The 18,259-nt window shown below is 44.7% G+C and overlaps 1 protein-coding gene across 2 annotated transcripts; it reads right to left on the minus strand.

The window, feature by feature from the left end:
• Window positions 1-780: 780 nt before the first annotated feature.
• On the minus strand, window positions 781-15,139 carry LOC120665536 (disease resistance protein Pik-2-like). Of its 2 annotated transcripts, XM_039945135.1 has the most exons (6): window positions 14,929-15,139; window positions 14,716-14,776; window positions 13,545-14,627; window positions 8,626-9,348; window positions 1,054-1,507; window positions 854-974 (listed from the first exon to the last, which is right to left on the minus strand). In XM_039945135.1, the coding sequence occupies exons 3-6, from the start codon at window positions 14,598-14,600 to the stop codon at window positions 916-918; spliced, it is 2,292 nt and encodes a 763-aa protein (XP_039801069.1). In that variant the 5' UTR covers window positions 14,601-14,627; window positions 14,716-14,776; window positions 14,929-15,139; the 3' UTR covers window positions 854-915. The 2 variants fall into 2 exon arrangements, with proteins under 2 accessions (XP_039801062.1, XP_039801069.1); XM_039945128.1 differs by having other exon boundaries at window positions 781-1,507.
• Between the last annotated feature and the right edge of the window lie 3,120 nt (window positions 15,140-18,259).

Consider the following 18,259-nt stretch of genomic DNA (forward strand, 5'->3'; position numbering starts at 1 on the left):
TTGCATGTTATCTTTTCAGTTAACCATTGGCTTAGTTCATGGATTATACTACAAAATTCAGGATTTTTTTTTACCTGGACACATGGGCGGCGGTCTACTTACTGATTGACAGTCATTAGCATCTCAGTTCATCACTTTTTTGTCGTTTCCATTTTAGGCTGTGTGCATCCTCGTAATGCAGAGGTCGGGAATGTTCAAGTTTTTTGTACTAATAAAGTTTTCGTTATGAAAAAAAGAAGAAGATACATACTTTGGTTTGCTGGCTACAGCAGAATCAGTTCTTACATATCTTCTGCTTAAAGATGATGAGAAGAAGAATAATAAGGTAGTGTCACCGAAGATTGCTTTGCTAGCACGCTCGTCAAAGGATGTATGCTAAATAGAAGCGCATCTTCTCTTCATCATCCAGGGCCTTGGGGGGGGGGGGGGGGGGGGGGGGACCAATCGGAGCTTATCAGCGTGAGGAAATGAGGCGGGCCATCATGGCCGCGTTGGAGGCGAGGTGCGCGGCGTGCGACCGAGGAGGAAGGGGGTTGAGGCATCGAGCCGCAAAGGCGCCACGACCTCGTCGGAGACTCAGAGGGCTTTTTTCATTTTTATTTTTTTAAAAAATAAAATTTCAAAAATATATGTCGAATAGGGAAATTTTCAAAAATGGGTGCCTGTCGCCCATCCAGTTGGCGACAGGACCTAAATGTAAAAAAAATTTATATTTAGGTCCTGACGCCCAGGGCGCATTAAACACTGAACTTGTAAAATCGAAATAAAATCGTAGAAAAATCAGAAAAATACGAACTCAACTGTTCTGGATTCTATGAAACAAGATCTACAACTTTTGTTACATAAATTTCTTTCATTTGACCAATGTATCTTGCTCTATTTTAAATACCAGTTTAATGCACTTTTATTTAAATCTCAAGATCCATCCTTTGGATGCATGTCATCTTTGGCCAGAGTGTCATCCTTCTTCCATCCTAAAGACAAGATTCTCCTCAATTGCCTTTGAGATGCTGATTTCACGCATGAGATCGTGGAGTTTGCAAGAGGAAATACCTTTCCTACTACCAGTTGGTTCTTTGACAGGTAGGATCATGCTTCGGTCAATGAGTTCCATGAAGTAGCTATCAGCTACTTCCCCGGTAGACTTGCCGCGCACCTCGCTTGAGTAACCCTCTGCACTCCACCGGTGCACCAAGCGTCTTCGGGTAATGCTGTAGTCTTCAGGAAAGACAGATAGATACAAGAAACAAGACTTGAGATGATATGGTAAACCATCATAACTTTTCATAAGGATAGTTTTGATTATTCCAAGCTCTGGATTCATCTCCAATTCAGCACTAATATGCTCATTCAATTTTCTCCACTCCATGGGAGTCTTCGGTTGCTTTGCCAAGAAACCACCTATGGTGACTATTGCAAGGGGAAGTCCACTGCACTTCTTCAGGATTGTTCTTGCCTCTTCAATCAGTGCGGGATGTTCATTCAAATCTATGGCTTCCTTAAATACCTGCAATTGGTTGAATCAAGATGCTTAAGTATTGTAATACTAAATGATGTATAAATAAAGTTCCTAATTTGTGTTGGAGTATATATATATAACCCTTTTTTACATATAGAATCTCGTGCACATATAATGAACCAGTGGTGCCCAACCGAAAAAAGGAAATTATATACGGTTATTGAATGCCCCACATGCTTTTTAGAGAGAGTTCAGCACCACAGCTTATTATGGCATCTCCAACACTGCCTAATCAGCTATCTATAATGGTGCTTACATCAACTTTTTGCTTAGGTGGCAAAGAGAGATAAAATTTGACTACTATAGTTAAAGCAAGGTTAATAATACGGCCAGCTGCTAGCTGCAAGGATTTTTGCAGCTTATCTCTCAGCCTACTCGTACAATAGTTAGCTCTTCACCATTAATACATGGTCCACTTGTCTCTCTCACAAAGTTTCTTGGTTCTTGTGTTGAAGCCGGATGTAATTCTCTCTCTTCTCTACTTTCTCCTCCACCTTAGTATTCAGCCTGCTTACAGCCTGTTATAACTTGTTCTTAGTAGCTAGACAATCTACTCACGACTTTTAAGACACATAGGGCGTGTTTGGTTGTTGGGCTAAAGCTAGCATGGCAAGAATACTTAGCCTAGGCAGATTTAGCCAGGGTAGTCCAATGCAAATAGGCTTGTGTTTGGTTTCTTGTACTAGCTAAGCCTATGTTGGTTAGATCTTGTTTGATTGTCTTCCTTCCTCACAAGTACAGTCACCTCATCCATGCTTGGGTGAGCTTACGTCTGTCGCCTCTCACTTTAGGAATAAACACGGTAGAAATTCTTGAAAATAGATTCAATGAAGTCACATATGATACGTACCAAAAGGATCTCAAGGATAATATATTTATGTTGCAAAAATCAAAAGGTTGCTAATTTTCATTACAAGTTTACAACTAAAACATGGTAAAACCTAGCAACTTTTACATATTGCACACTAGAAATTTGCATTACCAGTGAGATATCTTCCTTAATCCTGAGCATCATAGCGGTGAGCGCACCGTAGAAGAAAGTGAGGCGGAGCAGGTAGCAGCGGTTTTTGTTGATATGGAAGTGGAACTCGTAGAAAAACTTGGCCGCGCAACGGTAAGGGAAGGCGCGGAGAGTGGAGAGCGGGGGGTCGAGGAGGCCATTTGGGCCCGGGAGCGTGGGTGCCTTGGGGCATCGATGGAGACGTAGGGGCCGTCGGCTTCCAGCGGAGGCCGTAGCCATCGGTAGTGTGGACATGATGCCACAGTTGAGGAGGTAGAAGTCGCGGAACCTTGGCATGGCGGCAAAGGGCGAGGTGGGCGGGGAGGAGGAGGAAGATGAGGATGAAGGCGGCGGTGAGGAGGAAGAGGGGGCAGGAAGGCAGATTTTGGTCGAGCTGTTTCACTGGATTCCATGTGAGAATAGATGTGGATTGTGGAGTGCGGGTGTTTTCGTGTTGCAAAGGTTGGCAGCAGTGGTAGAGTGGTTGACTCGGCCGGCAGGAAGGTGGTTACCGGTTGGGTGTTACCAACCGGTACCTTAGGCTCATCCATGGGTTACTTCAAAAGAAAAATATCTCCCTCTCAATCACAAGTGATGTGTAGGTGAGATGGTAAGGAAGTTACGCGCAAGGCAAGAGGTCGCGGGTTCTAATCCCAGCCACCGTGCCCGTATTTTTGGGGTGGATGGAGAGCCTTAGGCACCGGTTCATTTACCCGGTGCCGAAGATCGAGGCCTTTAGTCTCGGTTTCGGGGTACCTTTTCAAAAACCGGTACCTAAGGCCCTTACTAACCGGTACCTAAGGCCTCTTTTCTAGTAGTGGAACCTGCATTGCCGGAGCCTGGCTAGTCCCTAAACCAAGCATCCAAACCGACCCATACACATTGGAGAGATTTGATTTGTTAGCATTTCGGTTTATTAGGATATGTGTTTGATACCTTGAATGTGAGGCACATGTATCATGGCCTATAAATAAAATGGCTAAATTCGAGCAATAGATTGAATTTGTTTTCCCCAAACTCTTTCTGTACCCTAGAGCCTTGCGGTTCAGGACCACACCCATACTTCTCATCATACGGTCTAAGCTACCCTCCGCCCGCCAATCGCCCACCTCCATGCCACCAGACCTGTTGATCCAGCTCCGATGACCAGTTCTATTGCAGTGCAAGGAGATAATGATCACGGTGCCACTATAGAATCTGCTGTCCCCATGTGTGTATCTTAAGCAAAAAAAAAAGGCTACAGGACAACAGGTTCAACTCGAGCGCAATGCTAGTCACAGCATATCACTACGTCATAAAGCACTAATTAGTGACGGATCTAGACACACATTAGTGACGGCGGAACCCCACGTCACTAAATTTTCATTGTTGATGTGAATCACATCGGTGAAGCATAAAAGCCGTCACTAATGACACCAAAAAGGTGACGGGTCTAGACTATGCGTGTCACTAATGTAGTTGATCTGTGGTGGCTGCATGTTTACCACCATCACTATTGACACCACAAAGATAACAGCTTTAGCCTATCTGTCAGACCTGGGGCCACAGGACTGCTCATAGGCATAGAATGTTCTGGAGGCGGGGGTAGTACCCGGACTACCCCTCGTTACCCTGTATCTACTCGTACTACAGTAGAACTAGCCTAAGTACAAGGAAACTACCCGACCCACTCGGAGTAGGACTCTAAACGTACTCGGCTAGGACTTTCCATGTAACCCTACTCCCCAGACTATATAAGGGCGAACAAGGACCCCTCCAAAACAAAGAAATCCTACATGAAGCTCATGAAGGCACGTGCGGAAACCACGCCGCCTCACGCACGCTAGTTGGCAATGTCTTCATATTAGGATTCTACTGGCCAACAGCATTATCAGACGCAGAACTACTCGTCAAAAGATGCCCAGGCTGTCAGTACTTCGCCAAACAAAATCACTTGCCTACTCACAACTTAATCACCATACCTCCATCCTAGCCCTTTGCCTACTGGAGCCTTGACATGATAGGACCTCTTCCAACAGCGCCAGGAGGATTTACACACATATTGGTGGCAGTAGACAAGTTTACCAAATGGATTGAGGTCAAACCAATTACAAAAATCTCATCAGATCGAGCAATCGAGTTCATCAGTGAAATACTCCACAGATTCGGTTTCCCCAACACGATCATAACCGACCTTGGATCAAACTTCACTTTGCAAGAATTCTGGGATTACTGCGAGAACTCCAGTATTGAGATCAAGTATGTATATGTTGCACACCCAAGAGCCAACGGCCAAGTGGAACGCATCAACAGACTGATAATTGATGGCTTAAAGAAAAGAATCTTCGATTCTACAAGTAAGAAGGGAGGTAAATGGCTAGCAGAACTACCAATGGTAATCTGGGGGCTACGCACCCAACCTAGCAAGGCCATAGGTCAAACACCTTTCTTTCTGGTATACGGCTCCGAAGCAATACTACCGGCAGACATCATGTGGAAGTCACCTCGACTAGAGATGTATGACTCAGCAGAAGCCGATGGAAGCCGACAGCTAGAACTGGACTCGCTCGATGAGATGAGATGCAATGCACTGCTACGATAAACCCGATATCTCCTAAATATGAGAAGATATCACGATCGCAACAACCAGACAAGATCTTTCAACGTTGGAGATATGGTCCTCCGCAGAATCCAAGATGAGATAGGCCTCCACAAACTCAACTCAAGATGGGAAGGACCTTTCATCGTCACCAACGTCACAAGACCAGGATCCTATCGACTGATCTACACGGACGGATTGGAAGTCCCCAACTCTTGGAACATCGATCATCTTCGGAAGTTCTACCCATAAGCTGTCAGAGGCAACCTCCCAGATTTCAAATTTCAATAAAGAAATATGGTCCTTTGGAGTTCAATTCAAGCACCCAAGACAGCTTCAGGAGTCGTAACTCCATCGGCTACCTTGAATACCAACCTTTCTTTGTTCACTCAAAGTCAAAGGCACGACGAATCGAGTAGTCGGGGCTAAGGGACATGAGCCTTGCGGCCCTAGAGACAAGTTCTCTACCTTCTTCAGGAATCGTAATTCCATCAACTACCTCGAATACCAACCTTTCTTTGTTTACTCAAAGTCAAATGCACGGCGAATCGAGTAGTCGAGGCTAACAGACATGAGCCTTGCGGCCCTAGAGACAAGTTCTCTAACTTCTTCAGGAGTCGTAACTCCATACCTCGAATACCAACCTTTTTTTGTTTACTCAAAGTCAAAGGTACGGCAAATCGAGTAGTTGGGGGCTAAGGGACATGAGCCTTGCGGCCCTAGAGACAAGTTCTCTATTTTCTTCAGGAGTCGTAACTCCATCGGCTACTTCGAATACCAACCTTTCTTTGTTTACTCAAAGTCAAAGGCACGGTGAATCGAGTAATCGGGGCTAAGGGACATGAGCCTTGCGGCCCTAGAGATAAGTTCTCTACCCTCTTCAGGAGTCGTAACTCCATCGGCTACCTCGAATACCAATCTTTCTTTGTTTACTCAAAGTCAAAGGCACGGCGAATCGAGTAGTCGGGGCTAAGGGACATGAGCCTTGCGGCCCTAGAGACAAGTTTTCTATCTTCTTCAGGAATCGTAATTCTATCGGCTACCTCGAATACCAACATTTCTTTGTTTACTCAAAGTCAAAGGCACGACGAATTGAGTAGTCGGGGCTAACGGACATGAGCCTTGCTGCCCTAGAGACAAGTTCTCTAACTTTTTCAGGAGTCATAACTCCATCGGCTATCTTGAATACCAACCTTTCTTTGTTTACTCAAAGTCAAAGGCACGGCGAATCGAGTAGTCGGGGCTAAGGGACATGAGCCTTGCAGCCCTAGAGACAAGTTCTCTACCTTCTTCGGGAGTCGTTACTCCATCAGCTACTTCGAATACCAACCTTTCTTTGTTCACACAAAGTAAAAGGCAGAGCGAATCGAGTAGCTGGGGCTAAGAGACATGAGCTCCGCGGCCCTAAGGGACAAGTTCCCCATCCCACAAGAAGATTTTCTCGTCCATGAGACGGCGACTGATTCGACTACTTCGGTACTCGACCTTTGGATGGGACACGTTCTCCATCCCACAAGAGGATTTTCTCATCCATGAGACGACTGATTCGACTACCTCGGCACTCGATCTTCGGATGGGACAAGTTTCCTATCTCCCAGGAGGAATTTTTCGTCCATGAGACGACGACTGATTCGACTACTTCGGTAATCAACCTTCAGAGGGACAAGTTCCCTATCTCCCAAGAGGATTTTCTCGTCCATGACACAACAATTGATCAACTACTTCGGTACTCCCTATCTCTCAAGAAGATTTTTCTCGTCCATGAGATGACAATTGATCGACTACTTCGGTACTTGGCATTCGGAGGGACAAGTTCCCTATCTCCCAAGAGGATTTCCTCGTCCATGAGATGACAATTGATCGACTACTTTAGTACTCGACCTTCGGAGGGACAAGTTCCATATCTCTCAAGAAGATTTTTCTCGTCCATGAGATGACAACTGATCGACTACTTTGGTACTCGACCTTCAGAGAGACAAGTTCCCTATCCATGAGCACTCGACCGCTGAAGAGACAAATTCTCTATTTTCCAAGAGGAATCATCATTCATTCAGGGAGATCAAAGGACACAAAGAACACCTCGGTTTGGGAACCTTAACCCTAAATCGAGGGATTTCAAGTCAAGACTCGGGGGCTGCGAGACATGTGTCATAAATGGCAATTTTTTTTCAAAAACAGACCTGAAGACAGAAATGACCCTCAATCTGATCCATCGGTTCAACCTAAGGCTTGGGGGCTACTCCATATGGAGCACGAGTATATTGCGCACCATATCAAAAGAAGAAATTCGGGGCTAGAGCACCTCATAGCCTCGATGCAGCCATGGAAGTACTCGGAAGACTACTCGAGGCGCTCAAAGGACTCCAAGCCTGATCAATGGATTCCAGAAGCACTCGAAAGCACTCGATGGACATCTTCAGAAGTACTCAATGCCTGCAGGACTCGATTACGAAGAGCTCGGGGGCTTGTCAGACCTGGGGCCACGGGACTGCTCATAGGCATAGAATGTTCTGGAGGCGGGGGTAGTACCCGGACTACCCCTCGTTACCCTGTATCTACTCGTACTGCAGTAGAACTAGCCTAAGTACAAGGAGACTACCCGACCCACTCGGAGTAGGACTCTAAACGTACTCGGCTAGGACTTTCCATGCAACCCTGCTCTCCCAGACTATATAAGGGCGAGCAGGGACCCCTCCAAAGAATCGATCAATACCTGAGGGAATACAAACCACCACACAGGACGTAGGGTATTACACTCTGGCGGCTTAAACCTGTCTAAATTCTTGTGTTCCTTGCACCATCGCGTTCTGATCTCGGCGAGTCCCTACTCATAACCACTCTCCTCGGGATACCCCTCAGAGAATCCGACGGTAAAACACCGACACTATCCACTTTACTGATGTCATGTATCAGTGACGTCTCTATGTTTATAAGTGTCACAGGTGACATCTATACTTGTGACGTGTCCTTTTAACCCCGTCCCAATTTTAATTTGTTATGCGCTTGTCGCCGACAACGGTGGAGCGCGTGGGGGCTAGCGGCCGGAGCGCGTCGGGGCTGGCGGTGGCGATGAGTGGTGGATGAGCGGGTGAATGAACTGGCCGGTGAATGATGGCTTATATTATAGCAAATAATTATAATGTAGCACATTGGTGACATGGGTATAACAATGCGTCACTATTATGTTCCATTATTAATGATGCATCTCAAAGTTACCCATCTCCGATGATTTTGTTATTGTAAGTGTTGTATTTAGACCCATCTCTGATATGTTTGCACCAGGGCAAGACCATTCTATTGGTGATGCGTCCGGTACAGCCCCGTCACTAATTTTAAATTAGTGACATATTTTGTTTTCACGTCACTAATTAGGTGTCTCCTTTAATCATTTGTTTTGTGTATTCCACTTTGTTGTCTCTAGTCTTTGGTCACACCCACCTCCGAGATCATTTTTTGTAGATTAGTTAGTGTTGCGCTTTTAATCTAAAAGTAATTAAGCAAATTGAGCAAGATGTATGATATAAATACCTTTTTGGTGAAGAGATCAAGAGCATCCCTATTTTCAAGAACCTCAAGCTTGTAAATGTCTTCTTGTTTTGGTGAACAACACATTGCAATATTCTCTTCTCTTGTGGTGATTACGATCTTGCTCGCATTCTCCATTTTGGGGAGACTTTGTATTATTGTGTCCCATTCCGCAGCAGAAGACAAATCATCCAAAACTATTAGACACCTCTTTCTTTCCAAAAGCTTACCCAACTCTTCCTTTACATTTCTTGTGCCTGACCCAAAATCATTACTTCCCTTCATGTTAGAGGATTCTGCATCTAGCTGCATAAATAAGCTCTCAAGGACCTCCTTGAGAACAAACGGACGCAGGATTGTGATGCAAGCACGCTTCTCAAACAAACCACTTAGCTCTTGGCTTTGGTAGACCTCTTTAACTAGAGTTGTTTTCCCAAGACCTCCCATTCCCCAAACCGAGATCACTGTACATTGCTGGCCGTCTTGCTTTGAAATTAGATTGATAAGATCAGACTTCTCTTTCTCACGACCCACCAGTTGAGATTCCACCAAAGCACATGAGATCGTCCCAATACGAGTAAAGCTCTTTCTAACCATCTTCTCATTGTCGCCTACAAATTGATTCTCAAGAATCTCATCAGTCGGCATCGCAATGTTGCTAGCACCATGTGTGACTACACTTGAGCCAGAGCCTGGCTTCATTAATGTGGTTGGACTCTGAAGAACCTGACACAAGTATACAATGTCATGTAGTCATGTAAATGTTTAGATGAGTTTTGTAACTCTTTATAAATATGAGAATCCCAGCAGACCATAGGATCTACACATAATCTATAGCAAGCTACTGATTCAATAACTCAAACATTTTAAAATTGAATAACAAAGCAGGAAGAAAATTATGGCATGCACTTTAATTAATATCCCATACAATATTCCTTAATTTACAAACCAAGCACAAAATTTAAGGAGACCTATATATCGCTGGCTACCTAAGGAAACTCTGATTTGATCCGTCATCTTGCTGGGAGGCATCTACCTCATCATGATCACAAGGAGAGGTCCAACGCCACAAATACCGAACTGTTAAGACATAGTGGTATTCTAATTATCATTCTAAGGGATGAACTAATTAAGGTTTTTTGCATGGTTACTTTTGTAGAACCAAACCCAGTTTAACATGTGCCGTTATGGAATGTTTATTTTGGCGTTATGGAATGTTTATTTTGGTTAAGCCACTACTACTAGAACTATAGATTGAAGGGCTTGGATTATTTTTTTTCTCTTGAATTATTGAGAAAAAAACTTTAGTTTTTTGTTCCATTATGGTAGACTTCATTCTTGTTCACATTGAAAAGCTTTCTCAAAACATTTTTTATGGTATACTTCATCCTTTTTCACATTGAAAAGCTTACTCAAAACATTTCATGTGTGTGTGTGTGTGACTCAAGCGGATTTCCTTAGTAGTTCTCAATCGTTGTTATGAATCATTGGTCCTTCATCTAATCGATCTTAGGTATTGCATGATATGGCGCAGTGGCTAGGCGAAACCTGACAAATTTTGGACTATAGAGATTAGATGCATGCCGAAGTGATGCATGCAATCCATACATGTTCCTATACTACTAACAATATGATGTAGATGCAAAACATCTTTCAGATCACAAGCTACCTAACCATCTCAATCAAACAAACAAGAAATGCAAATTATTAAGGCAAGCAATCGAGATCTTATTGCCTAAGATCATTCTTTTAAGCCCATGTTAGACATATGGTCCTATATTTTATTTCTAAATTGAAACATGCATTCACATACAGATACACAACTACAGGAAATTATTTGGTGTGTATCAATCCAATTTTAATATTTGTTCTAGTCATCCATATATGAATAAAATATGCGAGAACTGTTTTACTTGGAATATTTTTCTAATATTTTGAATCTAGGTATTTGTAAATACAATTAGCTAAGTACTTTCCTAAAAAATATCTATGTATCACATTATTGTTTTACACCTTTTAACTATAAATTTTTCTAAGTAGATATTGGTATCCACAAACAAACAAAAGTTTAGAATCCTATTTGACATGGAGCCCTTTCTATATGTTTAAATCCTAATAATTACAAAATTGAGACAAATAGCTAGAAAATTTGATATGGTTGCTGTCTTTAACATGGAATCGTTTCTAGAGTTCGGATTGAAATTTGAATATCCTCCAACTTATCACAAATTCTTGACATTGTGGATAGGACTTGGTTGAACTTTTGACAAGTTGGCTATCTACATCTTTCAAGTATTTAATTTGGAAACAAGAAAATCATATGTGTGCATATATGTCTTACTTCTTTCTTTGTAATTTCAATATTACATTGGGTTTTATATACATCATCACAAATAATTATCAAGGTACACATTAGAAATCATGCCGTATCTAAATGTGATGGGTTTCTTTATCCAAGGATTATGAATCAAAATTTCATGTTCTTTTCAATGAACTTTAGTGCTCTTGATTTTTTTCGATTAGATGTTATCCGCACAAATATACTGTCAATTTTTGTCCTAATTGTATTTGACGTAAATTTCTTGCAAACAATTTCATATCCAATAGACATCAATTTTCTATTTGGCATGAGTATTTTTCATGGAATCCTTAAAGCTGAACGTTTGTAGACAAAAATAGCAACATGCAGTTAACTTCTTAGAATTGTGTACCTGCAATGTTTATTTGAAAATTTTATATCCAAATTAATGTAAAACCATCTTGCTAGAATAAGATCTTTCAACGCGTTCAATATATATATGACGAGGCTAAAATGCAACAAGGTGCATTCTCTTTACAAAATGCACCCACCCAGCAATTGCAACCGTGAGACTACATCGATTGCAACTAGGAGAGTAGACCAATTGCAACTGGATGGAACTGGTTGCAACTGGGCACGAACCAGTTGCAACTGGACCGACCCGGTTGCAACTCAAACTGATCCAGTTGCAACTGAGAGGGTGCGTGCATTCTCTATACAAATGCACCATATATATATATATATATATATATATATATATATATATATATATATATATATATATATATATATATATATATATATATATAATTTTGTTATATTGCTTTCTACACTCGCTTGTAGCTACTCCCACATGTGTGTATCTCATGATATACGACGTATCTGACCCAAAGAAGAGTACGTATATGGAGTATGCGATCATACTAGAATATCTATGATGATATATACGTTGGGTATGTGACCATACAAAGAGTATATGGACATACTTATTTTTATATACTAGTACTAAAGTATAATCATAATATATTAAAAAATAAGGATGCTTTTGAAAATTTCGATATATACCCCTTTGAAGTATCTTAGAATTAGTATATGGACATACTCGAAGTGATAAATAAGTATGTGGACATACACATGGTGGTATACTGATGTGGGAGTAGCTACACGTGAATGTAGAAAAAACTCGTCCTATATATATAGTCAATTTACTATATCGGACGAGCAATCTTGTTCTCAGTTTGAGCCAACACATAACTCAGTTTGCTACATAACAAGTTTATGCTTTATATCTAATGAATATGCATGGGAAATTTTAAAGAAGATTAGTGTATAATAGAAAGACAAGCACGATTGCTCAGATAAGTCTGAACAATATAATTACATTCTCTACAAGGATCTAACACTACTGGAGAAAGTGCCTTCCATCCACACAAATATACCGGTGGAGATCTGACCTGGTACTAATGCTATGTTTAGTACCGGATCCAATTCCCAGCAGTTTATTTGTGGTAGACGGAAGATTCTGGAGGCATTTAGTACTGGTTGGATTAATTTAAAAGGAAAGCATGTACAAGTTAGATCTGCTGTGTAGCTGAGATGGTAAGGGTAGATCTGTTATGTAGGTGAGATGGTAAGAAAGCTTTGTATGAGGCAAGATGTCATGGGTTCGAAGCCTATGCACCGCACGCTTGTATATTTTGCGTGACTTGTCACTTGCAACGGTGCGGGCGTGACGTCCTTTTTCTAAGTTTGAAATTGTCTGGACGTCTTACCCTTTAGTACAGGTTAGAGGCAGCTTTACCGGGTGCACGATCTGGTATTAAAGATTGAGCCTTTTAGTATCGGTTGGGAATTAAGTACTAATGGGAGTTCCCAACCGATACTAATAGCAGGTTTTCCAGTAGTCTCATACTTATAATTTAACTACATCGCTGGAACATATACAACTTAGTTATATTAAAAAAAAATGTAATTCTTTACACAAATGCCTACATTGACAAGGGCGGATCCAAATAGATAACGAGATGTAATAATGGGCATACAGTCCATTTTCCCCTCATTTGGACCAATGCATAATGTCACAAAATAATGCAAAACTTAGGGTTCATATTAGACTACATCTGTTGAGAATTTCAAACTGTTTTAGGGTTCATATTCAACTACATCTCATACGTTCACCTCTTTTACAATTTCTTTCAGCATTCCACTCCATTTCAAACTGTTTTAGGGTTCAGATTCAAGTACATCTGTTGAGAATTTCTCAAATACATACATAAAGAAATAAATTAAGCTAAATATATGGCCTAATTGTTATTTTTTAGAAAATGGAAACCTGACCCAATTATGAATGAGAAATTAGACAAGAATCATGACCAGCTTAAAGCACTATCGTATACATGTGCAAAGATATGCTTAGGGTGCAATCGAACTCGTCTTCAGAATCCTTCTTCAAATGTAGATTAAATATTAATACATTATATTTTATTTGACTTGACTGTGATAATATGGTTTAAAGAATACTGGCTACAGAAATCACCAAAGATTTTATTTACAACAGATATGATAATGATCTAAAAGAACAGGAAGAGGTAAATTAATTAGATGATTACAGCCTAGATATTACCTTATTGTAGGAAGCAAAAATACTCTGATCAATAGATGATTGCTTGAGCTCTGACACTACACTTTCGTGGCCAGCACATAGGCTTGCAACTTCACCATGCTTTGTGGATACGATGATTCGGCTTCCTTTCTTCTTGTTTGGAAAGTATTCCTTGATCGCCTCCCATTCCTCAATGGTGGACAGGTCATTAAGCACAATCAGATAGCTCTTCTTATTCACATGCTTGCTGAATGAATCAACCAAATCATCTTGCTTCATCGCCCCCATCTTCATAAGAATTTGAGTTCCAATGTTCGTTTCGTCTTGCACCTTCCCGGCTTCTTCAAAAGAAGTTCGGTAGAATTGACTCATAATGCACTGGAGGAACTCAAGGGGACTGAAAGGATGCACAATCCTGATCCAAGCGTAGAGTTCAAACTTCTTGCTTCTCTTCAGATTATCGTACTCTCCTTTGATGACGACAGTCTGACCAAGAAGACCACTTGTTCCCCACACAGCGATCACTCTAAGATCCTCATTCCCCTCGTTGATCAGTTGGCAAAGATCTACTTTAGCCTTGTCCTTCTGCCTCCTTGCTTCCTCTATGCCAAACATTGTTGCACCAGAAATAATGTTTGATGGCCCAGCACCAGTTGCAGGCTTGGGGCCAGTAGTGCCCTTGATGAGACGGTACCGTATGTTCCTCTGGCTAACATCCTCAACCTTCGCCCTGAGTTCTTTCATCCGTGTGGCTACTTTGTGCCGATCAACCAGCGTCCGGATGAAGCACCACCGAGATGGCTTCCCAAGTCGAACGGCTAGATCTTGAAGGCAGTCTTCAACATCATAGGACACATCGCGGACCTGCTTGACCCAGGTCTTGACCACCTTGTGCTCGTCTCGCTCCTCGTGCGCAGCCATCAGGAAAGCGAGCATCATCTCGAGCTCATCCCTGATGAAAGCCTGATCTCGCTGGACGCCCAGCTGCAGAGCCACCTCCTGCGCGATGGCGGACTTGGCGTAGCTGAGTGCTCCATCCAGCGCAGACTTGCCTACGCTCAACGCTGTTGCTTCCATGGAATTCTTTTTCCTCTGTCACGCACACTGGTTGGAGAGCAGTAAATGTGGATAAACAGGTTGAAGTTGGGGAAGACGATCAGAATGATTATCTTGATGAAGCCAAAGGTCTTACAAGACATCGGCTTGCCTTTTTCACCATTGATGTCGAGGCAGGAAAGAGAAGGTATTTTGGTCTGCAGGCAAGAGGCCAAGAGCTGAATCAGTTAAAGCTTAGAAATGTCTATAAAAAAAGACGCATGGTCATCCTAAAGGAATCTCGAGCCACAGTGTCACAGCTAGATTGCAGATTGGTGCAGGGGAGAGTGGAGAAGAGACGGGCAGGGACCTTCAAAATGGCGACTGGATCTGGTGCCGTCCGGCTCCGCCTGAGTCCTGTAGGCGCTGGCACTCATGCCACCTTCGCCACCGATGCGTTGCTTCCATGGAAGCCAGCCATGCCTCCCGTATTGCGGTCTCGTTCCAACCCCTGGGCGTGAGGAGTGGATCTGATTCGCACACCGAGTGAGAGTGAGGGCTTCTCATAGAGTAGGAAGATGATGGGGATGGATAGGGAATAAATAAGATCGGTGGACAAATTTATTGTCTGAAAATGTTTTCTTTTTGAAGGAAACATTGTCTGAAAATGGCACGAGGAGGCACCGGCCGGGAGCAGAGCAGGCCCACTTTTATTTTTGGTGTATGTGGGCCGAAGCAGTAATGATCACGTGCGTGCGAGGCTGTTGGTAATCGGGATTAGTGCTTCTATTTTGCTTCACGTATCCTACAGATAAAATTCTTCTGTTCTAGATAACGTAGAACAAAGCATTTCTCTATAAACTAGTAGTATGCTAGCATACGTTCGTGCATGTTTCATAGTTGCTTTGTCATGAGTTCAGAGTGCAGACTTCATGCTAGAGCTGTAAGGCTATTCGCACTCGTCATACTCCAAACTCACTCTCTAAACAGAATATTCTGTCCTGGTTATTAAGATTCTCTGCTCTATATCTCATTCTTCCGCACCCGTCCACTCTCTATATCTCCTCTCTATATCAACTACCAACTACAAAACCCACGTGTCAGAAATTTTTTAACCTTTTCTCCCCTCGGCAACTCCCCCTCCCTCCCACTCCTCTCTCTCTCTCTATCTCTCTCTCTCTCCACCCGGCGCACCCGCAGCCTCGCCGGCGCTCCTCCTCACCCTCCCTCGCCGGCGCTCCTCCTCCCCCTCCCTCGCGGACGCCTCCCCCAGGAGCTCGCGGACAGCAACAGCGCACGCTTGCGCAAGCCAGCGGCGAGGCGGGGCGGGGAGCAGGCCAGCGGCGGTGAGGACGCGTCGCGGTCGGGCGGGAGGCAGCAGTGCGTGGGCGGGAGGCGGAGCTGTGGCGGCGAGGCTCTCCGCAGCGCGGCGTCCGGCGGCGGCCTGTGGCGTGCGGAGGCGGCGTGCGGTGGCGCGACGGCGAGGGTCCTGGCGGGTGGGGAAGGGCCGATTCGGCCAAATAGAGCTCGGCCAGGCCCAAGGAGCTCCGGCAGAGCGGAGGCCGTCCCTGCCCCTGCCCCCGGCGGTGGGGTTGCTCGGCACGGGGCGCGGCAGCGGAAGCCCTCACGCGCGACGGCGGAGCACGCGACCACGGCAGGGCAGGGCCGTGGCCATGGCGGAGCCCCCTCTTTCGCGCCCTCCCTCCGCTGCGCGATGGGGCGGCCCGCGGCGAGGGCAGACCGCAGCGCACGGCGAGGCGGCGGCCATGGCCGGGGCGGCCATGCCCCTGGTATTGGTGGCGCGGCCCCTCTCGTGCCCCCTCCGTGCGGCCCCTCCCCTGCTCCGAGCGGCGTGGGACGGAGGCCACGACGGGCCAGACAGTGGCGACGCAGCCATGGCGAGGCAGGGTGGGCTCGCGTGGGGCGGGGCGGCCAGCGCGGCGGGGGCCGGGCTGCTCGGCTCTGCTCGAGCTCCCTGCTCCCTCCGCCGCGCCTCCTCGCCGGCTCCGGCGGCGGAGCCTCACGCGGCCCCCGGTCCCGCCTCCTTGTCTTCCTCGCGGGCGGCGCGGCTGTGCGGTGGAGCTCCGGCCTCCTCTTCCTCGACGCGGCGCCGGCGCCCCTCGTCCCCCCTCTTCCCTCCGCGTGGGTCGCTGGGATGGCGCGCCGGTGCGTGGGCCCCGCGCCACGTCAATGCATGGCGTTGCTTCTCTACCAGCGTCAGATTTGGCGTAAAATAGTGGCCTCGCTAACTTACCGCCCCATTTACAGAGTGCCGCTGCGGGGCTTTTTCTCGCTAATCGCTACTCAAGAACGGGATGGAGAGCCCCGCTGCGGGCAGCCTAATAGATATAGCTTCTGCATCTCTTCATTCCTCCTAGGATGATTAAGGGCTGTGTTACATTTTTTTTTAATATTCAGTGCCGCATATTGGACATTTGCCTACTAAGCACATATGCAATGTGGAGCCTTATATATTGCAAGAATTTAACCAAACAATTTCATTACGAAGTACTTCCTCTGTTTCAAATGTACTTCAGTTTTTTCTTAAGTCAAATTTCTTCAAATTTGACCAAGTTAATGAAAAAAAGCATTAAAATATACAAAATCATAGTAGTTTCGAATCCTCCATGAACTACATCTTGATAATAAACCTATTTGATACTGTATGTACTAGATAGTTTTTATAAACCTGATCAAAGTTAGGCATACTTAACATAACTTTAAATTTAGAACAAAAATAAAGTGAGCTATAACATCCACAGCCCACAGGGACACTTGCACACTTCGATTTTCGTTTCGTTCTCCCAAATTAGATTCAATTATTTGAGATCCGTAGCACCTCAGCTAGACAATTAGGAGTACTACGTGCACATGGCCGGTCCGACCACCATCAATTCTTTTGCAATGGCTTTCTAGCAGACGCATAGTCTGCCTCCTTGGCCGACGACTCGGCTCACGGGGTCTCCGGTCTTCCCTGCTTGGCGGCTAGCCGCTTGGACGCACGCCGTCTTTTCGCCTTTGGTTAGTGTTGACAGCTAAAATTGACACCAACCAGTTTGACCGGTCTGACCAAACGGTCGACCGGTCGAAGCACTGTGGCCTGTCCGGCAGGGACCGACCGGTCTGATTGGTAGGTCCGACCGGTCTGACCGGTTCAAGTGGAATCCGAGTACAACTAGGGTTTTTAATAGATTTAAATCTTGTAATAGGATTTCTTGCGGGACAAGTCCACTCCACTCTATAAATATAAAGGGTCACAGCCGATTAGGGTAATCCAATCGATCAAATTAATACAACTTTTATCTTTTTACTTTTTTTTTGTCATAGCTTTTTACCATCTATTATCTGCTGTTCCTCCTTCGTCTCTACGTAGATTGGGGGCGTTCTAGGTGGCCTGCCGACCCTAGAACAACCCTGCGTGCGCCTGCCCCGACGGGTCCTTCTCGGGCGACATTCGTTGGTCTCACCGCCGGCCTGCCCGGCGACAACCGGTCTGACCGGTATACCGGACCGGTCTGACCGGTCTGAGCATCGGCACTGCATCGTGCCGTCGCTCACTGCGCGTTCAAGCGTTTTCGTGTGTTGGCCCTAGTTCTGCGCCAACATATTTTTGGCGACTCCGCTGGGAAAAAAAGAAATAAATCGGTTGCCATGGCCGGTATTCCTAAACCTGGTGAAGTTGATTCTGCCCATATCCGGAG

This window comes from Panicum virgatum, chromosome 2K, assembly GCF_016808335.1.
Source record: "Panicum virgatum strain AP13 chromosome 2K, P.virgatum_v5, whole genome shotgun sequence".
NCBI lineage: Eukaryota > Viridiplantae > Streptophyta > Magnoliopsida > Poales > Poaceae > Panicum > Panicum virgatum.

What these genes read in the sequence shown, in the direction of transcription:
- LOC120665536 (XM_039945128.1), bottom strand. Translation starts at nt 14,600, where the DNA reads ATGGAAGCAACAGCGTTGAGCGTAGGCAAGTCTGCGCTGGATGGAGCA. An exon ending in TTTTTGCTTCCTACAATAAG is followed by an intron (nt 9,349 to 13,544) that starts GTAATATCTAGG and finishes TACTTGTGTCAG; the next exon opens with GTTCTTCAGAGTCCAACCAC. An exon ending in TTGATCTCTTCACCAAAAAG is followed by an intron (nt 1,508 to 8,625) that starts GTATTTATATCA and finishes AACCAATTGCAG; the next exon opens with GTATTTAAGGAAGCCATAGA.